General features: G+C 47.3%; 1 protein-coding gene across 4 annotated transcripts in view; it reads right to left on the minus strand.

Annotated features, from left to right (window-relative positions):
• Window positions 1-5170, minus strand: part of tubgcp5 (tubulin gamma complex component 5) — a 110930-nt gene extending 105760 nt beyond the window's left edge. For 2 of the 4 annotated variants that reach the window (XM_071342170.1, XM_071342169.1), the window contains exons 1-5: window positions 4586-5170; window positions 4427-4480; window positions 4230-4338; window positions 3234-3330; window positions 3065-3141 (exon numbers count right to left, since the gene is read on the minus strand). In XM_071342170.1, the coding sequence (XP_071198271.1) occupies window positions 3065-3141; window positions 3234-3330; window positions 4230-4338; window positions 4427-4480; window positions 4586-4725 (477 nt within the window). In that variant the 5' untranslated portion in view covers window positions 4726-5170. The remainder of the gene's footprint in view (window positions 1-3064; window positions 3142-3233; window positions 3331-4229; window positions 4339-4426; window positions 4481-4585) is intronic. The other 2 variants (XR_011667922.1, XM_071342168.1) reach the window with 2 other exon arrangements.
• Window positions 5171-23375: the final 18205 nt, after the last annotated feature.

Consider the following 23375-nt stretch of genomic DNA (forward strand, 5'->3'; position numbering starts at 1 on the left):
CTGCCGTAACAGAGATGAGACGGGGAGAACAGAGATAACGTTAGATGGGCTGGCTGGTACTGCCGTAACAGAGATGAGACGGGGAGAACAGAGATAACGTTAGATGGGCTGGCTGGTACTGCCGTAACAGAGATGAGACGGGGAGAACAGAGATAACGTTAGATGGGCTGGCTGGTACTGCCGTAACAGAGATGAGACGGGGAGAACAGAGATAACGTTAGATGGGCTGGCTGGTACTGCCGTAACAGAGATGAGATGGGGAGAACAGAGATAACGTTAGATGGGCTGGCTGGTACTGCCGTAACAGAGATGAGACGGGGAGAACAGAGATAACGTTAGATGGGCTGGCTGGTACTGCCGTAACAGAGATGAGACGGGGAGAACAGAGATAACGTTAGATGGGCTGGCTGGTACTGCCGTAACAGAGATGAGATGGGGAGAACAGAGATAACGTTAGATGGGCTGGCTGGTACTGCCGTAACAGAGATGAGACGGGGAGAACAGAGATAACGTTAGATGGGCTGGCTGGTACTGCCGTAACAGAGATGAGATGGGGAGAACAGAGATAACGTTAGATGGGCTGGCTGGTACTGCCGTAACAGAGATGAGACGGGGAGAACAGAGATAACGTTAGATGGGCTGGCTGGTACTGCCGTAACAGAGATGAGACGGGGAGAACAGAGATAACGTTAGATGGGCTGGCTGGTACTGCCGTAACAGAGATGAGATGACTTTAAGGAATGAAAGATAATAAACTCATCAAATAAAAAATGCAATATACACAACTGAAATATTGTATTATTTCATAGGAATCTCCTATTTTTCAATTGATGTCTACCCAATGTGGACCTGACAAAGACAAAGGAATATTTTCTTTCACTATTTTTGGTTTTAGAATGTCCATTAAAAAGCTCTGAAATCATTTTAATTACATTATTTTATAATGCGTTTGATGTTTTACAAAAATCTATCATTTTTAAATAACGGAACCTGAAACCGACCTCAAAAAGTACTAATCACTCAGTAGTAGTAAAGAGAGACTCCTGTTAGAGACAGTTAACATCAAAACAAGGCCAGGAAGAGGAAGGACTACACTACAGCAAATCAGCCGTCCCATTAGAACTGAAATCAGACAGAGGGCTTGGAGAGAGAGAGGGCTTGGAGAGAGAGAGAGGGCTTGGAGAGAGAGAGAGGGCTTGGAGAGAGAGAGAGGGCTTGGAGAGAGAGAGAGGGCTTGGAGAGAGAGAGAGGGCTTGGAGAGAGAGAGAGGGCTTGGAGAGAGAGAGAGGGCTTGGAGAGAGAGAGAGGGCTTGGAGAGAGAGAGAGGGAGTGGAGAGAGAGAGAGGGGGGGGAGAGAGAGAGAGGGGGGGGAGAGAGAGAGAGGGCTTGGAGAGAGAGAGAGGGCTTGGAGAGAGAGAGAGGGCTTGGAGAGAGAGAGGGCTTGGAGAGAGAGAGGGCTTGGAGAGAGAGAGAGGGCTTGGAGAGAGAGAGAGGGCTTGGAGAGAGAGAGAGGGCTTGGAGAGAGAGAGAGGGCTTGGAGAGAGAGAGAGGGCTTGGAGAGAGAGAGAGGGCTTGGAGAGAGAGAGAGGGCTTGGAGAGAGAGAGGGCTTGGCGAGAGCGAGGGCTTGGCGAGAGAGAGGGCTTGGCGAGAGAGAGGGCTTGGCGAGAGAGAGGGCTTGGAGAGAGAGAGGGCTTGGAGAGAGAGAGGGCTTGGAGAGAGAGAGGGCTTGGAGAGAGAGAGGGCTTGGAGAGAGAGAGGGCTTGGAGAGAGAGAGGGCTTGGAGAGAGAGAGGGCTTGGAGAGAGAGAGGGCTTGGAGAGAGAGAGAGGGCTTGGAGAGAGAGAGAGGGCTTGGAGAGAGAGAGAGGGCTTGGAGAGAGAGAGAGGGCTTGGAGAGAGAGAGAGGGCTTGGAGAGAGAGAGAGGGCTTGGAGAGAGAGAGAGGGCTTGGAGAGAGAGAGAGGGCTTGGAGAGAGAGAGAGGGCTTGGAGAGAGAGAGAGGGCTTGGAGAGAGAGAGGGCTTGGAGAGAGAGAGGGCTTGGAGAGAGAGAGGGCTTGGAGAGAGAGAGGGCTTGGAGAGAGAGAGGGCTTGGAGAGAGAGAGGGCTTGGAGAGAGAGAGGGCTTGGAGAGAGAGAGGGCTTGGAGAGAGAGAGGGGCTTGGAGAGAGAGAGGGCTTGGAGAGAGAGAGGGCTTGGAGAGAGAGAGGGCTTGGAGAGAGAGAGGGCTTGGAGAGAGAGGGCTTGGAGAGAGAGGGCTGGGAGAGAGAGAGGGCTTGGAGAGAGAGAGGGCTTGGAGAGAGAGGGCTTGGAGAGAGAGGGCTTGGAGAGAGAGAGGGCTTGGAGAGAGAGAGGGCTTGGAGAGAGAGAGGGCTTGGAGAGAGACGGCTTGGAGAGAGACGGCTTGGAGAGAGAGAGGGCTTGGAGAGAGACGGCTTGGAGAGAGAGGGCTTGGAGAGAGACGGCTTGGAGAGAGACGGCTTGGAGAGAGAGGGCTTGGAGAGAGAGGGCTTGGAGAGAGACGGCTTGGAGAGAGAGGGCTTGGAGAGAGACGGCTTGGAGAGAGAGGGCTTGGAGAGAGAGGGCTTGGAGAGAGAGGGCTTGGAGAGAGACGGCTTGGAGAGAGACGGCTTGGAGAGAGAGGGCTTGGAGAGAGAGGGCTTGGAGAGAGACGGCTTGGAGAGAGAGGGCTTGGAGAGAGACGGCTTGGAGAGAGGGCTTGGAGAGAGAGGGCTTGGAGAGAGAGGGCTTGGAGAGAGACGGCTTGGAGAGAGACGGCTTGGAGAGAGAGGGCTTGGAGAGAGACGGCTTGGAGAGAGAGGGCTTGGAGAGAGAGGGCTTGGAGAGAGACGGCTTGGAGAGAGACGGCTTGGAGAGAGAGGGCTTGGAGAGAGAGGGCTTGGAGAGAGAGGGCTTGGAGAGAGAGACGGCTCTGGTCAATAGGGTGGCATTTGGACGGCACCACGGCTTCAAAACAGTACAGTAGATTCTGGTAATGATATAATGAAGGTGTAAACGTCACGGAACATGTTTGAAATGGAAAATAAACAGGAAAAGGGTTTTACTCACTGGGGTGTCTGGATATGGGCCTGTGTCTAGCTCTCCTTCCTGTAAATATCCACACCAGTCAAAGTCGTCTTCTTTCTCTACACAGACACAGGGGGAATCATGTAGTCCAGACTGAGAATACATCAGGAGTAAGAGAACCATCAGAGGAATGAATGGGTTATGTACTCACTCGTCTCCTTCAGTCTGGGTGTCTCGCTGTAGTTGGAGTTAAGGGGAGAGTCTGAGAGGTGTAGGAGAAGGTCCAGGAGACTGTGATGAACGTGAGTCTGTAACAAAAACATAGGGAGGACACAAGGTAGGGGTCATTCACTGCACTGCAAACTAAGAGTACAGGTTCATTTTATGATACAGGCTGTGTGCATTATGTTGATTATATGCGAGCCTGCCAGACGAGCTAAATGCCTTTTATGCTCGCTTTGAGGCAAGCAACACTGAAGTATGCATGAGAGCACTAGCTGTTCCGGACGACTGTGTGATCACGCTCTCAGTAGCCGATGTGAGCAAGACCTTTAAACAGGTCAAAATTCACAAAGCTGCGGGGCCAGACGGATGACCAGGACGTGTACTCAAAAGCGTGCGCGGACCAACCGCTGTCTTCACTGACATTATTACACCACAAACAAACTATCATGTTCCAAACACACAAAGACAGTCGTGAAGAGGGCACGACAACACCTATTCCCCCTCAAGAGGCTGAAAAGATTTGGCATGGGTCCTCAGATCCTCAAAAAGTTCTACAGCTGCACCATCGAGAGCATCCTGACCGGTTGTATCACTGCCTGGTATGGCAACTGCTCAGCATCCGACCGTAAGGCGCTATAGAGGGTAGTGCGTACGGCCCAGTACATCCCCGGGGCCAAGCTTCCTGCCATCCAGGACCTCTATACCAGGTGGTGTCAGAGGAAGGCCCCAAAAATTGTCACAGACTGTTCTCTCTACTACTGCACGGCAAGTGGTACAGGAGCGCCAAGTCTAGGACCAAAATGCTCCTTAACAGCTTCTACCCCCGTGCCATACGACTGCTGAACAACTAAACTTATCAAATGACCACCCGGACTATTTACATTGACCTTTCAGTTACTGGCGCAACGCTAGGCTACCTGCCCCCCCCCCCCACCACTTGTAATTATAGTCTGTTTTAAGTATGTTTCTTGTCCAACCATACCTTAGTTCCATCTGTGTTCGGTAGAGGTGAGTTGAGGAACTCCTCTGTCAGTCTGACCCAGCTCTCTGCTTTACTCAGGTCTGAATGTACCATCAGTTTCTCATAGATCCTGAAACAGTGTTATTTCATCATGCTCATAATGAACAGGTAACGTTAATTCTACATACACAAATCATATAACCTGTTTGCCAACTCACCCATTCACACTGCGTTGAACTTTATGACTATTGGCATCTAGGAAACGGTGAAACCTGCCAACACAGAGACAAACCCACGATGACCATCATAACGGTCAGTCTTTGACTTCATCGCCTTTTCAAAGCTGTGTAATCATAATTCAAATGTGGCATCCTTACCTGAAATTGGACCAGGTAAATTTCAGTGCCAGTTGAAAGTTCTGCTCTTCTTCATCTTGAATGCCACTGATCTGTTTGACCAGGTTCTTCACCTCTTCCTCGGTCTCCTTTTCGAATTTGGTCCAGTGCGCCTGTGACATTGTTGTGGCTAATTTGGCTAGCGTTAGCTAGTTAGCAAGCTAAAAACATTCACTGTGCTGTACATTCACCAACGACGAAACTGCATGTATTGATAGCTGGATACTTGATGCTGTATCGTCGGATAGTGCTAGCTAAATCTTTTCAATTAGCTAGCCAGCTTACTAGCTGGCCGTAACGTTGAAATGTATTCGGTGGAAACAGTGGTAGCGAGCTAGCTACGCGTTAGCAACGAGACAAGACCTCCAGCAAGGGATATCTAAAGACACGTCCCTTGTGATACTAAAGTAGAGAAATGAAATCGTTGCATTCATTATTTATGCATCAGAACACGTTGGAACGAATGAATTTGTTTCATCTCTCCGCCGTTAATGTTTATTTTGAGAGCTGAGTTAGCTGTCTTCATGCAACAACTTCTCGACTACTAGCAACACTAACGATGACGTCACTGTCCTATGGTAATGAGAAAACCTTCATAATAAAAGCCCGCATTTCAAAACTTTTATTTTTATTTTTTTTATTTAACTAGGCAAGTCAGTTAAGAACAAATTCTTATTTACAATGACGGCCTACCAGAATGCAAAAGGACTTGTGCGGGGATGGGGGCTGGGATTCTTTTTTTTATTGTATTAAAAATATAGGAGAAAACACACATGACAAGAGAGACACCGCAACACCACATAAACAGAGACCTAAGACGACAACATAGCATAGCATGGCAGCAACATATAAACACAGCATGGTAGCAACACAAAGGGCAAGAAGGTAGAGACAACAATAGATCACACGAAGCAGCCACAACTGTCAGTAAGAATGTCCATGATTGAGTCTTTGAATGACAATAACAAGGCTATATACACCGGTACCGAGTCAGTGTGGGGGGCACAGGTTAGTCGAGGTAATTGAGGTAAAATGTCAAATTAAATGTAAATGGTCACATACACCACGTGGTTAGCAGATGTTAATGCGAGTGTAGTGAAGTGCTTGTGCTTCTAGTTCTGACAGTGCAGTAATATCTAACAATTCCACAACAACTACCTAATACACACAAATCTAAAAGGGGTGAATGAGAATATGTACATATAAATATATGGATTTTTATTTTTTATTTTACCACAGAGAGTCAGGACACCCGTTTAACATCCCATCCGAAAGACGGCACCCTACACAGGGCAATGTCCCCAATCACTGCCCTGGGGCATTGGGATATTCTTTTCTTTAGACCAGAGGAAAGGGTGCCTCCTATTGGCCCTCCAACTTCTGAAAAAGTGGTGTTGGATGACCGAGCGGCATAGGCAAGATGGTGTAAGATACAGTATATACATATGGGATGAGAAATGTAAGATGTGTAAACATTATTAAAGTGGCATTATTAAAGTGACTAGTCATCCATTTATTAAAGTGGCCAATGATTTCGAGTCTGTGTGTAGGCAGCAGCCTCTCTGTGATTAGTGATGGCTGTTTAACAGTCTGATGGCCTTGAGATAGAAGCTGTTTATCAGTCTCTCGGTCCCCAGCTTTGATGCACCTGTACTGACCTCACCTTCTGGATGGCAAAGGGGTGAACAGGCAGTGGCTCGGGTGATTATTGTCCTTGATGATCTTTTTGGCGTTCCTGTGACATCGGGTGGTGTAGGTGTCCTGGAGGGCAGGTAGTTTGCCAGGCGGTGATACAGCCCGACAGGATGCATTCAATTGTGCATCTGTAAAAGTTTGTGAGGGTTTAAGGTGACAAGCCAAATGTCTTCAGCCTCCTGAGGTTGAAGAGGCGCTGTTGCGCCTTCTTCACCTCGCTGTCTGTGTGGGTGGACCATTTCAGTTTGTCCGTGATGTGTACGCCGAGGAACTTAAAACTTTCCACCTTAGATATAGATAATAGATAGATAATAAACATAGATAATAAACAGCGAGTAGCAGCAGCGTAAAAAAAAAGGGGGGGGGGGGTCAATGCAAATAGTCCGGGTGGCTATTTGATTAACTGTTCAGCAGTCTTATGGCCTGGGGGGTAGAAGCTGTTAGAAGAAGCTGCCTTTTGGACCTAGACTTGGCACTCCGGTACCACTTGCTGTGTGGTAGCAGAGAAAATTGTCTATGACTAGGATGGCTGGAGTCTTTGACAATTTTTAGGGCCTTCCTCTGACACCGCCTGGTATAGAGGTCCTGGATGGCAGAAAGCTTGGCCCCAGTGATGTACTGGGCTGTACACACTACCCTCTGTAATGCCTTTGGACAATGATAGTTTGTTGGGGATGTGAACAAGAATGAACTTGAAGCTCTCGACCCGCTCCATGGCAGCCCCATCGATGTTAATGGGGGTGTGTTTGGCCCTCTTTTTCTTGTAGTCCACAATCATCTCCTTTGTTTTGATCACATTGAGGGAGAGGTTGTTGTCCTGGCATCACACTGTCAGTTCTCTGACCTCTTCCCTATAGGCTGTCTCATCGTTGTCGGTGATCAGGCCTACCACTGTTGTGTCATCAGCAAACTTAATAATGGTGTTTGAGTCATGTTTGGCCATGCAGTCGTGGGTGAACAGGGAGTACAGGAGGGGACTAAGTACGCACCCCTGAGAGACCCCTGTGTTGAGGATCAGCGTGGCAGATGTGTTGTTACCTACCCTTACAATCTGGAGACAGCCCATCAGGAAGTCCAGGATCCAGTTGCACAGGGAGGTGTTTAGTCCCAGGGTCCTTAGCTTAGTGATGAGCTTTGAGGGCACTATGGTGAACAGCGTTGTGTTAGAGATCACTTAAAGTGAGACCGAGTCAAGACCAAGACCAGATGGGGGACAAGGGGTCCGAGACCGCGAGTCCAATTCATGATTGTAATTTTGTCAAATCAGCACCATAATAAGAGTTCTAAATGTCCAGTATTTCTGGGTTCATGTTTCAGAGCAATATCTGGGTTCTATAGACATTACGAATAGTGAAATAATGCATTCTGGGAGAAAATAGAGACACTGGGCCTTCTACACCTTCAGAGAAGGGCGAAGGATTTATACAATAATGATCATAATAATATTATAATAATGATAATGAACAATTATTTTTAATTATGTTCTAATTTAATCTCTTCAGTTTTTGTTGGAAAGGAAAGGGTTAACACTGAAGAGGGGAAAAAAAGATCCAATCCTGATTTTTCTTTGCTGGTCTCTGGGCAGATAAACCGAGCTAGCTAAGTCAGCCATTGGCTAGGCCATCAGAAGCTAGATAAAGGCATCTGCCATTCAACTGTATTAGGGCAACATTTTGGAGTGACAGTGGAATCAACCAATCACATTTTGACTTAAATGGGTGGGACCGGCTGGTTTGCAGCAGGTGTTATCAAAGAGGATGTTGTTGCTAATTTGTTAACTTCTCCCTTTTCAAGAATAACTTTCAACAAGAAGTTAAGTTTCAAATGAGCATCATCTGGTGAATGGAACTGTGTTTTTTTACTGCAGTGCTGCTGTTAACCATCTCTTTGAAAATAACTTGTGTGTGAAACTTTGTTTCATTTGAAGGGGAACAGACAGCATTTTAGCAATATGACATCTTATTAAAATCTGTTCATTTACACCCCAGGAAGAATGACACTTAAAAAAAAGAAAAATCTGACAGTTGACCACTTATATACGGTCATTTTCACATTTTCTTACATTTTGAAAATGTTTGAAAATATAGAGTGGGTAAGAGTCCGTGTGTTTGGGCAATTAATAGACACTGCAGTAAATAAAACCGAATAAAACCATTTGTCTTGTCCAGGACCCGAGTCTACACAGACAGATGCGCTATGGCCAATCAGAGATACAGTAGACCTTTATACAAACAAGCCATTTGCCACACGGGCCTGTCATCATTCACTATGAACTGGACTGTGTGTTAACAGTGTCAGGACCCGGTGCGAGAAACAGTCACTAATAATCGTCAGAACCCAGAAGATGAGGCAGACACAGCAGTACTAGCGATAGTGGTTTAATAAAGAACAAAATCTCCAGGCAAAGAAACTAAAACCACAATGTCCAAAAATCAAGCCAAAAGGCACAAAAATGGAAATCCTCCAAAATACTAAAGAAACTCCACAAAGTGGTAAAAAACAGCAGGGAAAAACAAACCTCAAAAGACTACTCAAATAATACACAAAACTAAACCAGAGAACCTCTGGAAAATCCAACAAGAGAAAACACTGAATAAAACAAGGCTTGGGCTGGGGCTGGGTGCTAACTTACAAACACTGAGCAAGGAACTAAGGAACACACAGGGTTTAAATACTAACAAGGGAATGACTTACAGGTGCAAACAATAATTGGAGCAAGAAAAACAAAAGGTACAAAAAAGGTGCAAGGGGGACATCTAGTGAACAAAACCTGAACAGTCCTGGCCAAAACCTGACAGAATCCCCCCCCTAGGAACGGCTCCTGACGTTCCTACCAGCCTTCTCAGGGTGGAGGACCCTGAACTGACGAATGAGGTCAGGGTCCAGTATGTCCTTGGCAGGAACCCAGGAGCGCTCCTCGGGACCGTAGCCTTCCCAGTCCACCAGATACTGCCAGGACCGCTGCACCCGGCGGGAATCCAGTATCCGATGGACGGTATAAGCCGACTGGCCTCCGATGATACGGGGCGGAGGGGGAGGTCTGCCTGCCGGGATAAGGGGAGAAAAAACAACAGGTTTTAATAAAGAAATGTGAAACGTGGGATTAATTTTAAGGGATCTGGGTAAGTGCAGGCGAAAAGTAACGGGGTTCACTTTTCTGGCAACCTTAAAGGGACCGATGAATTTCTGGGACAGTTTGCGAGACTCCACCCGTAGCGGTAAATTCTTGGTTGAGAGCCATACTCTCTGGCCGAGGCGCAGGGTAGGCCCGGGACGGCGACGTCTGTTGGCTTGTTGTTGGTACCTCTGTGAGGAACGCAGAAGATTAAGACGGGCCTTCTTCCACGTAAGCCGACAGCGTCTGATGAACCTCGAGGCTGAAGGCACACTGACTTCTGCCTCCTGGTCCGGGAACAATGGAGGAGCATAGCCAAACTGACACTCGTGCGGGGACATACCAGTGGAGGAGGAGCACAAGGTGTTGTGCGCGTACTCGGCCCAAACCATGAAGGACGACCATGTGGACGGGTTGTTGGAGACCATACATCTGAGGGTGGTTTCCAGCTCTTGATTCATCCTCTCGGTTTGGCCATTGGACTCCGGATGGTACCCTGAAGATAGACTGGCAGTGGCCCCTATGAGTTGGCAGAAGGCCTTCCAAAACCTTGAGGCGAACTGGGGACCTCTGTCAGAAACCATATCTTGCGGAATGCCGAAGACTCGGAACACATGGTTAATCACCAACTCAGCCGTTTCCTTGGCAGAAGGTAACTTAGTCAAGGGAACGAACCTGGCCGCCTTAGAAAACCTGTCGATGATGACTAGGATAGTTGTATTACCATGGGACGGAGGAAGGCCAGTAATAAAGTCCAATGAGATATGGGACCAGGGTCGGTGGGGAATAGATAGAGGGTGAAGGAGTCCTTGAGGGCGGAGGTGAGAAGATTTGCCCTGGCAGCACACGGAACAGGCCTTGACGAAAGTGGCAACGTCTTCTTTTATGGTGGGCCACCAGAACTTACGCTGGATGAACTCCAAGGTGCGACCTACGCCCGGGTGACAGGTGAGGCGAGAGGAGTGCCCCCACAGAAGGACTTGGGACCTTGCTGCCTTGGGAACAAACAACCGATTGGCAGGACCTCCTCCAGGGCCCGGTTCGATGGCTTGGGCTTGTTTCACGGTATCCTCCACTTGCCACGAGATCGGAGCCACGATCTTAGCGGCCGGAAGGACAGTCATGTCAGTATCTTCTCGAATGGCAGGAGAGTAGATTCGTGACAAGGCGTCCGGTTTGAGATTCTTCGACCCGGGTCTATAGGTGAGGATAAACTGAAATCGGCTGAAGAAAAGAGACCATCGAGCTTGTCTGGAGTTCAACCGCTTCGCCTGCTGGATATACTCCAGATTTTTGTGGTCCGTAAGCACTTGAAACGGTTGAGAAGCCCCCTCGAGCCAGTGTCTCCATTCCTTCAATGCCATCTTAACCGCTAGGAGTTCACGATCCCCCACATCGTAATTCCTCTCGGCCGGGGTAAGCCGGTGAGAGAAGAAGGCGCAAGGATGAAGCTTCTTGTCTTCACCCCTCTGAGACAGGACAGCTCCAACCCCAACCTCTGATGCGTCTACCTCCACCACAAAAGGTTCATCCGCCGTTGGTAGTGTCAGAATGGGAGCAGAGAGGATGCGCTGCTTGAGTCCTTGGAAGGCCGTCTCAGCTTCTCTTCCCCACAGAAACCTTGTGTTGCCACCCTTGGTTACAGCTGAGAGAGGGGCTGCCACCGAGCTGAAGTTCTTGATGAACTTGCGGTAAAAGTTGGTGAAGCCCAGGAAACGCTGAACTTCCTTAACGGACTTGGGGGTGGGCCAATCCGCTACCGCCCCTACCTTCTTGGGGTCCATCTGGACTCGACCGGGTTCCACTACAAATCCCAGGAATTGTACTCGGGAGGAATGGAATTCACATTTTTCCGGCTTCACGTACAAATGGCTGTCAAGGAGGCGTTTGAGTACTTGTCTGACATGCTTAGTGTGTTCTTGAAGGGAGCTCGAAAAGATGAGGATGTCATCCAAGTAAACAAACACGAAGATGTTAAGCATATCCCTAAGCACATCGTTTATGAGCGCTTGGAACACAGCCGGAGCGTTGGTCAGGCCGAAGGGCATCACCAAGTATTCGTAGTGACCAGTAGGCGTGTTGAAAGCGGTCTTCCACTCGTCACCGGGTTTGATCCGCACAAGATGGTATGCGTTCCGCAGGTCAAGCTTAGTGAAGACAACTGCTTCCTGGAGCAGCTCAAAGGCTGTGGCCATAAGGGGTAGCGGGTAGCGGTTACGGACGGTTATGGCATTAAGTCCCCGGTAGTCGATGCAAGGACGTAATCCCCCGTCTTTTTTGGCCACAAAGAAAAACCCTGCTCCCGCCGGCGAGGTGGATGGACGCATGAGGCCTGCTGCCAGAGCGTCCTTGATGTAGGTATCCATAGCAGCTCGTTCGGGAGGAGATAGGGAAAAGATCCGACCCCTGGGGGGGCAGGTGCCCGGAAACAGGTCGATGGGGCAATCGTAAGGTCTATGGGGTGGTAGTTTGGTGGCCCTCTGTTTGCTAAATACCGGTTTGAGGTCATGGTAACACTCGGGAACTCGGGACAGGTCGATGGATTCTAGAGACTCGGGAGGGGAACTCGGGGAACTTGGGAAGATACAAGTGGCTTGGCACGTAGGACCCCACTGCTTGATAGTGCCCACAGACCAGTCGATGTGAGGGTTATGGCTGTGAAGCCAGGGGTATCCAAGGACGAGAGGGAACTCGGAACACGAGGTCAGATGAAAGTTCATCACTTCCTGGTGTTGGGAAACTGAAAGTCGCAAGGGAGTAGTGACACGAGTGACAAGTCCAGATCCCAAAGGGCTTCCATCCAACGTAGTAACCCTTATGGGGTCACTTAGAGGTTCAGAGGGAACGCCATTCTCCTTCGCCCAGACACCATCCATGAAGTTACCTGCGGCTCCAGAGTCTACCAAGGCTTGAAGGGGAAGCTCGTGGTTGTCCCAGGAAAGGGTAACTGGAATGAGCAGGCGGGAGTTGGATGGATGGGAGGAGGTTATGTTACCCGTTACAGTCCTCCCAGGCCTGCACGGGAGAGTGCGTTTTCCCTGGAGCCCGGGACACGTGGAGAGGAAATGGCCCGGTTTGCCGCAATATAGACAGCATCGCTCCCTCATCCGGCGGTCTCTCTCAGCCTGGGAGATGCGTCCAACCTGCATGGGTTCCGGTGGAGTCAGTGAGGATAAAGGTGGAGACTCGGAGCTGGGACCGATAGGAGCTAGGGTGAGAGATCTACGGTTGAGCTCTCTCTCTCTCAGACGCTGGTCTATGCGTGAAGCCAACTTGATCAGGGACTCGAGGTTGTCTGGTGGTTCCCGAGTGGCCAGTTCATCTTGGATGGTGTCGGAAAGACCCTTCAAAAAACACACTGTGAGCGCCTCGTCATTCCAGCCACTCACTGCTGCCCCCGTGTGGAACTGGATGGCATAGTCCATCACGCTGCGCCGACCTTGGCGGAGAGTCAGGAGCTGTTTGGCTGAGTCAGGACCGCTGGTAGGACCTTGAAACACTCGCTTGAATTCTTCAGCAAAGGTAGAGTAGCTGGCACAGCAGGGACTTTGGGCATCCCACACAGCAGTAGCCCAGGCTAGGGCTTTTTCCGACAGCAGGGTGATAATATATGCTATCTTGGAGCGGTCGGTGGGAAACGACGAGGGTTGCAGCTCGAAGGAGAGAGAACATTGGGTGAAAAACCCCTTACAAACACTCGGATCACCTGAGAACCGTTGGGGAGGCGGCAGACGAGGTTCAGCCAGGGGGTTAACTGCCACGGGCACTTGAATCTGATGAACTGGAGCAGAAGCGGTTGCAGGAGAAAGTTGATCAGAAATCTGCTTTATGGAAGTCATCATCTCCGACAGAAGTTGAGAATGTCCAGCCAGTAAGGCCTCTTGCTGAACCAGAGCAGCTTCGTGACGTTGGACAGTCCCCTCGTGGTGGGACAGCATGGGAAAAAAGTCCTGGGTACTGGCTGCCTCTGGGTTCATATTAATGGCTCAGTGTTTCTGTCAGGACCCGGTGCGAGAAACATTCACTAATAATCGTCAGAACCCAGAAGATGAGGCAGACACAGCAGTACTAGCGATAGTGGTTTAATAAAGAACAAAATCTCCAGGCAAAGAAACTAAAACCACAATGTCCAAAAATCAAGCCAAAAGGCACAAAAATGGAAATCCTCCAAAATACTAAAGAAACTCCACAAAGTGGTAAAAAACAGCAGGGAAAAACAAACCTCAAAAGACTACTCAAATAATACACAAAACTAAACCAGAGAACCTCTGGAAAATCCAACAAGAGAAAACACTGAATAAAACAAGGCTTGGGCTGGGGCTGGGTGCTAACTTACAAACACTGAGCAAGGAACTAAGGAACACACAGGGTTTAAATACTAACAAGGGAATGACTTACAGGTGCAAACAATAATTGGAGCAAGAAAAACAAAAGGTACAAAAAAGGTGCAAGGGGGACATCTAGTGAACAAAACCTGAACAGTCCTGGCCAAAACCTGACAAACAGGAAGTAGGGCCTGACATCATTCACTATGAACTGGACTGTGTGTTTACAGGCAGTAGGTCCTGCCATCATTCACTATGAACTGGACTGTGTGTTTACAGGCAGTAGGGCCTGTCATCATTCACTTTGAACTGGACTGTGTGTTTACAGGAAGTAGGACCTGTCATCATTCACTTTGAACTGGACTGTGTGTTTACAGGCAGTAGGGCCTCCACTACACCACTGGCCCTTAGTGTTTACCCTCCACTACACCACTGACCCTTAGTGTTTACCCTCCACGACACCACCGACCCTTAGTGTTTACCCTCCACTACACCACTGGCCCTTAGTGTTTACCCTCCACGACACCACTGGCCCTTAGTGTTTACCCTCCACTACACCACTGGCCCTTAGTGTTTACCCTCCACTACACCACTGGCCCTTAGTGTTTACCCTCCACTACACCACTGGTCCTTAGTGTTTACCCTCCACTGGCCCTTAGTGTTTACCCTCCACTACACCACTGGCCCTTAGTGTTTACCCTCCACTACACCACTGGCCCTTAGTGTTTACCCTTTACTGCACCACTGACCCTTAGTGTTTACCCTCCACGACACCACCGACCCTTAGTGTTTACCCTCCACTACACCACTGGCCCTTAGTGTTTACCCTCCACGACACCACCGACCCTTAGTGTTTACCCTCCACTACACCACTGGCCCTTAGTGTTTACCCTCCACTACACCACTGGCCCTTAGTGTTTACCCTCCACTACACCACTGGTCCTTAGTGTTTACCCTCCACTGGCCCTTAGTGTTTACCCTCCACTACACCACTGGCCCTTAGTGTTTACCCTCCACTACACCACTGGCCCTTAGTGTTTACCCTTTACTGCACCACTGACCCTTAGTGTTTACCCTCCACTACACCACTGACCCTTAGTGTTTACCCTCCACTACACCACTGGCCCTTAGTGTTTACCCTCCACGACACCACCGACCCTTAGTGTTTACCCTCCACTACACCACTGGCCCTTAGTGTTTACCCTCCACTACACCACTGGCCCTTAGTGTTTACCCTCCACTACACCACTGGTACTTAGTGTTTACCCTCCACTGGCCCTTAGTGTTTACCCTCCACTACACCACTGGCCCTTAGTGTTTACCATCCACTACACCACTGGCCCTTAGTGTTTACCCTCCACTACACCACTGACCCTTAGTGTTTACCCTCCACTACACCACTGGCCCTTAGTGTTTACCCTCCACTACACAACTGGCCCTTAGTGTTTACCCTCCACTGACCCTTAGTGTTTACCCTCCACTACACCACTGGCCCTTAGTGTATACCCTCCACTACACCACTGGCCCTTAGTGTTTACCCTCCACTACGCCACTGGCCCTTAGTGTTTACCCTCCACTACATCACTGGCCCTTAGTGTTTACCCTCCACTACACCACTGACACTTAGTGTTTACCCTCCACTACACCACTGGCCCTTAGTGTTTACCCTCCACTACACCACTGGCCCTGAGGACAACTCGGACTGGTTCAGACTGGTTCAGACTGGTTCAGACTGGTTCAGAGTTAGGAACACCTGAGGACAACTCGGACTGGTTCAGAGTTAGGAACACCTGAGGACATCTCAGACTGGTTCAGACTGGTTCAGAGTTAGGAACACCTGAAGACATCTCAGACTGGTTCAGAGTTAGGAACACCTGAGGACAACTCAGACTGGTTCAGAGTTAGGAACACCTGAGGACAACTCAGACTGGTTCAGAGTTAGGAACACCTGAGGACAACTCAGACTGGTTCAGACTGGTTCAGAGTTATGAACACGGCTACACTGCTTCAGTGTAGAAGTTCAGAAGTTGTCCTCTCCTTCATTGTCTTACAACCTTATACATTTGGACAATAAACTCTACAACTACCATTATGATACATTGTATGACCACCAACAACACAGTGAATGGGAAAATTGATTAAAAAGTGAACTCCCTCTATTGGTGATTTGATACAATCCTAAAAGTGGGATGTGATTGGTTAATGACCAGTAACGTCAGTTTCTATGTATAAAATGGGTCCTGTCTCCAAAGGTACTAGAGAGCCCACTCTGGAAATGTGATCTGTTGGAGGAGTATGTTGTTACAACAAAGATGTCTAAAATAAGCTAAACAGGTAAACCACCACTTCCCTCCATATTATTGGCCAACGTGCAATCATTGGTAATCAAACTGGACGATCTACGATTAAGACTATCCTACCAACGGGACATTAAAAACTGTAATGTCCTATGTTTCACCGAGATGTGGCTGAACGACGACACGGATAATATAGGGCTGGCTGGCTTATCGGTGCATCGGCAGGACAGAGCAGCTACGTTTGGTAAGACGAGTGGCGGGGGTGTGTGTCTATCTGTCAATAACTGCTGGTGCGCGATAATATTAAAGAAGTCTTGAGGTATTGTTTACCTGAGGTAGAGTACCTCATAATAAGCTGTAGACCACACTATCTACCAAGAGAGTTCTCATCTATATTATTCATATCCATCTATTTACCACCACAAACCGATGCTGGCACGAAGACCGCACTCAACCAACTCTATAAGGCAATAAGCAAACAAGACAATGCTCATCCAGAGGCAGCACTCCTAGTGGCCGGGGACTTTAATGCAGGGAAACTTAAATCCATTTAACCTCATTTCTACCAGCATGTTACATGTGCAACCAGAGGGGAAAAAAACTCTAGACCACCTTTACTCCACACACAGAGACGAGTACAAAGCTCTCCCTCGCCCTCCATTTGGCAACTCTGACCATAATTCTAGCCTCTTAATTCCTGCTTACAAGCAAAAACTAAAACAGGAAGTACCAGTGATTCGCTCAATATGGAAGTGGTCAGATGACGCAGATGCTAGGCTACAGAACTATTTTGCTAGAACAAACTGGAATATTTTCCGGGATTCATCCAATGGCATTGAGGAGTACATTCACTGGCATGCCGGTCACCGGCTTCATCAATAAGTGCATCAACGACGTCGTCCCCACAGTGACCGTACGTACATTTCCCAAGCAGAAGCCATGGATTACAGGCAACATCCACATCTGCACTGAGCTAAAGGCTACAGCTGCCGCTTTCAAGGAGGGGGACACTAATCCGGACGCTTATAAGAAATCCCGCTATACCCTCAAACCATCAAACAGGCAAAGCGTCAATACAGGACTAAGATGGAATCCTACTACACCGGCTCTGATGCTCGTCATATGTACTACAAAGGGAAACCCAGCTGCGAGCTTCCCAGTGACGCAAGTCTGCCAGACGAGCTAAATGGCTTTCATGCTCGCTTCGAGGCAAGCAACACTGAAGCATGCATGAGAGAACCAGCTGTTCCAGACAACTGTGTGATCACGTTCTCCATAGCCGATGGGAGCAAAGCCTTCAAACAGGTCAACATGCACAAAGCCGTGGGGCCAGATTGATTACCAGGACGTGTGCTCAAAGCATGCGCGGACCAAGTGTCAAGTGTCTTCACTGACCGAGTCTGTAATACCTACATGTTTCAAACAGACCACCATAATCCCTGTGGCCAAGAACAATAAGGTAACCTGCCTAAATGATTACTGCCCAGTAGCACTCATGTCGGTAGCCACGAAGTGCTTTGAAAGGCTGGTCATGGCTCACATCAACACCATCATGCCGGAAACCCTAGACCCACTCCAATTCGCATACCGCCCCAACAGATCCACAGATGATGCAATCTCTATTACACTCCACACTGGCCTTTCCCACCTGGACAAAAGGAACACCTATGTGAGAATGCTGTTCATTGACTACAGCTCAGCGTTCAACACCATAGTGCCCTCAAAGCTCATCACTAAGTTAAGGACCCTGGGACTAAACACCTCCCTCTGCAACTGGATCCTGGACTTCCTGACGGGCCGCCCCCCAGGTGGTAAGGATAGGCAACAACACATCTGCCATGCTGATCCTCAACATGGGGGCCCCTCAGGGGTGTGTGCTCAGTACCCTCCTGTACTCCCTGTTCACCCACGACTGCATGGCCAAGCACGACTCCAACACCATCATTAAGTTTGCTGACGACACAACAGTGATAGGCCTGATTACTGAAAATGATGAGACAGCCTATAGGGAGGAGGTCAGAGACCTGGCAGTGTGGTGCCAGGACAACAACCTCTCCCTCAATGTGAGCAAGACAACGGAGCTGATCGTGGACTACAGGAAAAGGAGGACCGAACAGGCCCCCATTACCATTGACGGGGTAATGGGTAGAGAGTTTCAAGTTCCTTGGTGTCCACATCACCAACGAACTATCATGGTCTAAACACACCAAGACAGTCGTAAAGAGGGCACGACATAACCTATTCCCCCTCAGGAGACTGAATAGATTTGTCATGGGTCCTCAGATCCTCCAAAGGTTCTACAGCTACACCATCGAGAGCATCCTGACTGGAGATAACATAGTTGGTCAGAAGGACGATCAGAATTATCAGTGTGATCAGTGACCCTGCAGGACACCTGGAGATTCTCTGTCCAGCAGGCAGGAAGAACTGCTTGTGTGTTGGTGTGTGTGTGTGTGCATACAGTATGTGTGTTTGCTCATGTGTGTGTCTACGTGTGTGTGTGTGTGTGTTTTACATACCTTCACCCTGCCTGAAGCCAATTTGCGTGGTTACCTGGGAAAGGCTGAGCTTGTTCTGTTTTAGTCCATTGCTTTTCAACCACAGCTGAGGAGATCATGGTTTCCACTTCCTCATCCATATTTCCAGACCATTACACAACCGCTGGGCTATGCAATGACCCTGCTTTTATGGACAGAGGAGGGGGAGAGAGAGAGACGACAGGGGAGAAAAATAAAGGAGGGAGAGAGAATGGAGGGTGGAGGAGGGAGAGAGAAGGGGGAGAGGGATTAGAGAATATACTGTAATGTTTTATATAGAGAGAGAAGGGGGAGAGGGGGATTAGAGAATATACTGTAACGTTTTATATATAGAGAGAGAAGGGGGAGAGGGGGATTAGAGAATATACTGTAACGTTTTATATATAGAGAGGAGGGGAAGAGGGGGATTAGAGAATATACTGTAACGTTTTATAGAGAGAGAGAGAAGGGGGAGAGGGGGATTAGAGAATATACTGTAACGTTTTATATATAGAGAGAAGGGGGAGAGGGGGATTAGGGAATATACTGTAACGTTTTATAGAGAGGGAGAAGGGGGAGAGGGGGATTAGAGAATATACTGTAACGTTTTATAGAGAGAGAGAAGGGGGAGAGGGGGATTAGAGAATATACTGTAACGTTTTATAGAGAGAGAGAAGGGGGAGAGGGGGATTAGAGAATATACTGTAACGTTTTATAGAGAGAGAGAGAGGGGGAGAGGGGGATTAGAGAATATACTGTAACGTTTTATAGAGAGGGAGAAGGGGGAGAGGGGGATTAGAGAATATACTGTAACGTTTTATATATAGAGAGAAGGGGGAGAGGGGGATTAGAGAATATACTGTAACGTTTTATAGAGAGAGAGAAGGGGGAGAGGGGGATTAGAGAATATACTGTAACGTTTTATAGAGAGGGAGAAGGGGGAGAAGGGGATTAGAGAATATACTGTAACGTTTTATAGAGAGAGAAGGGGGAGAGGGGGATTAGAGAATATACTGTAACGTTTTATAGAGAGAGAGAAGGGGGAGAGGGGGATTAGAGAATATACTGTAATGTTTTATAGAGAGAGAAGGGAAGAGGGGGATTAGAGAATATACTGTAACGTTTTATAGAGAGAGAAGGGGGAGAGGGGGATTAGAGAATATACTGTAACGTTTTATAGAGAGAGAGAAGGGGGAGAGGGGGATTAGAGAATATACTGTAACGTTTTATATATAGAGAGAGAAGGGGGAGAGGGGGATTAGAGAATATACTGTAACGTTTTATATAGAGAGAGAAGGGGGAGAGGGAGATTAGAGAATATACTGTAACGTTTTATAGAGAGAGAAGGGGGAGAGGGGGATTAGAGAATATACTGTAATGTTTTATAGAGAGAGAGAAGGGGGAGAGGGGGATTAGAGAATATACTGTAACGTTTTATATATAGAGAGAGAAGGGGGAGAGGGGGATTAGAGAATATACTGTAACGTTTTATATAGAGAGAGGAGGGGAAGAGGGGGATTAGAGAATATACTGTAACGTTTTATAGAGAGAGAGAGAAGGGGGAGAGGGGGATTAGAGAATATACTGTAACGTTTTATATATAGAGAGAAGGGGGAGAGGGGGATTAGGGAATATACTGTAACGTTTTATAGAGAGGGAGAAGGGGGAGAGGGGGATTAGGGAATATACTGTAACGTTTTATAGAGAGAGAGAAGGGGGAGAGGGGGATTAGAGAATATACTGTAACGTTTTATAGAGAGAGAGAAGGGGGAGAGGGGGATTAGAGAATATACTGTAACGTTTTGTAGAGAGAGAGAGAAGGGGGAGAGGGGGATTAGAGAATATACTGTAACGTTTTATAGCGAGGGAGAAGGGGGAGAGTGGGATTAGAGAATATACTGTAACGTTTTATAGAGAGAGAGAAGGGGGAGAGGGGGATTAGAGAATATACTGTAACGTTTTATAGAGAGAGAGAAGGGGGAGAGGGGGATTAGAGAATATACTGTAACGTTTTATAGAGAGAGAGAGAAGGGGGAGAGGGGGATTAGAGAATATACTGTAACGTTTTATAGAGAGGGAGAAGGGGGAGAGGGGGATTAGAGAATATACTGTAACGTTTTATATATAGAGAGAAGGGGGAGAGGGGGATTAGAGAATATACTGTAACGTTTTATAGAGAGAGAGAAGGGGGAGAGGGGGATTAGAGAATATACTGTAACGTTTTATAGAGAGGGAGAAGGGGGAGAAGGGGATTAGAGAATATACTGTAACGTTTTATAGAGAGAGAAGGGGGAGAGGGGGATTAGAGAATATACTGTAACGTTTTATAGAGAGGGAGAAGGGGGAGAGGGGGATTAGAGAATATACTGTAACGTTTTATAGAGAGAGAGAAGGGAAGAGGGGGATTAGAGAATATACTGTAACGTTTTATAGAGAGAGAAGGGGGAGAGGGAGATTAGAGAATATACTGTAACGTTTTATAGAGAGAGAAGGGGGAGAGGGGGATTAGAGAATATACTGTAACGTTTTATATATAGAGAGAGAAGGGGGAGAGGGGGATTAGAGAATATACTGTAACGTTTTATATAGAGAGAGAAGGGGGAGAGGGAGATTAGAGAATATACTGTAACGTTTTATAGAGAGAGAAGGGGGAGAGGGGGATTAGAGAATATACTGTAATGTTTTATAGAGAGAGAGAAGGGGGAGAGGGGGATTAGAGAATATACTGTAACGTTTTATAGAGAGAGAGAAGGGGGAGAGGGGGATTAGAGAATATACTGTAACGTTTTATATAGAGAGAGGAGGGGAAGAGGGGGATTAGAGAATATACTGTAACGTTTTATAGAGAGAGAGGAGGGGAAGAGGGGGATTAGAGAATATACTGTAACGTTTTATAGAGAGAGAAGGGGGAGAGGGGGATTAGAGAATATACTGTAACATTTTATAGAGAGGGAGAAGGGGGAGAGGTTGATTAGAGAATATACTGTAACGTTTTATAGAGAGAGAAGGGGGAGAGGGGGATTAGAGAATATACTGTAACGTTTTATATATAGAGAGAAGGGGGAGAGGGGGATTAGAGAATATACTGTAACGTTTTATAGAGAGAGAGAAGGGGGAGAGGGGGATTAGAGAATATACTGTAACGTTTTATATATAGAGAGAGAGAAGGGGGAGAGGGGGATTAGAGAATATACTGTAACGTTTTATAGAGAGAGAGAAGGGGGAGAGGGGGATTAGAGAATATACTATAACGTTTTATATATAGAGAGAAGGGGGAGAGGTTGATTAGAGAATATACTGTAACGTTATATAGAGAGAGAGAAGGGGGAGAGGGGGATTAGAGAATATACTGTAACGTTTTATATAGAGAGAGAATGGGGAGAGGTTGATTAGAGAATATACTGTAACGTTTTATATATAGAGAGAAGGGGGAGAGGGGGATTAGAGAATATACTGTAACGTTATATATAGAGAGAGAATTGGGAGAGGTTGATTAGAGAATATAATGTAACGTTTTATATAGAGAGAGAAGGGGGAGAGGGGGATTAGAGAATATACTGTAACGTTTTATAGAGAGAGAGAAGGGGGAGAGGGGGATTAGAGAATATACTGTAACGTTTTATAGAGAGAGAGAAGGGGGAGAGGGGGATTAGAGAATATACTGTAACGTTTTATAGAGAGGGAGAAGGGGGAGAGGGGGATTAGAGAATATACTGTAACGTTTTATATATATAGAGAGAGAAGGGGGAGAGGGGGATTAGAGAATATACTGTAACGTTTTATAGAGAGAGAAGGGGGAGAGGGGGATTAGAGAATATACTGTAACGTTTTATATATAGAGAGAAGGGGGAGAGGGGGATTAGAGAATATACTGTAACGTTTTATATATAGAGAGAAGGGGGAGAGGGGGATTAGAGAATATACTGTAACGTTTTATATATAGACAGAAGGGGGAGAAGGGGATTAGAGAATATACTGTAACGTTTTATATAGAGAGAGAAGGGGGAGAGGGGGATTAGAGAATATACTGTAACGTTTTATATATAGAGAGAAGGGGGAGAGGGGGATTAGAGAATATACTGTAACGTTTTATATATAGAGAGAAGGGGGAGAGGGGGATTAGAGAATATACTGTAACGTTTTATATATAGAGAGAAGGGGGAGAGGGGGATTAGAGAATATACTGTAACGTTTTATAGAGAGAGAAGGGGGAGAGGGGGATTAGAGAATATACTGTAACGCTTTATATATAGAGAGAAGGGGGAGAGGGGGATTAGAGAATATACTGTAACGTTTTATAGAGAGAGAGAAGGGGGAGAGGGGGATTAGAGAATATACTGTAACGTTTTATATATAGACAGAAGGGGGAGAAGGGGATTAGAGAATATACTGTAACGTTTTATATATAGAGAGAAGGGGGAGAGGGGGATTAGAGAATATACTGTAACGTTTTATATATAGAGAGAAGGGGGAGAGGGGGATTAGAGAATATACTGTAACGTTTTATATATAGAGAGAAGGGGGAGAGGGGGATTAGAGAATATACTGTAACGTTTTATATATAGAGAGAAGGGGGAGAGGGGGATTAGAGAATATACTGTAACGTTTTATAGAGAGAGAGAAGGGGGAGAGGGGGATTAGAGAATATACTGTAATGTTTTATATATAGAGAGAAGGGGGAGAGGGGGATTAGAGAATATACTGTAACGTTATATATATAGAGAGAAGGGGGAGAGGGGGATTAGAGAATATACTGTAACGTTTTATAGAGAGAGAGAAGGGGAAGAGGATATTAGAGAATATACTGTAACGTTTTATAGAGAG

The sequence above is a fragment of the Salvelinus alpinus genome, chromosome 15 (assembly GCF_045679555.1).
Source record: "Salvelinus alpinus chromosome 15, SLU_Salpinus.1, whole genome shotgun sequence".
Taxonomy (NCBI): Eukaryota; Metazoa; Chordata; class Actinopteri; order Salmoniformes; family Salmonidae; genus Salvelinus; species Salvelinus alpinus.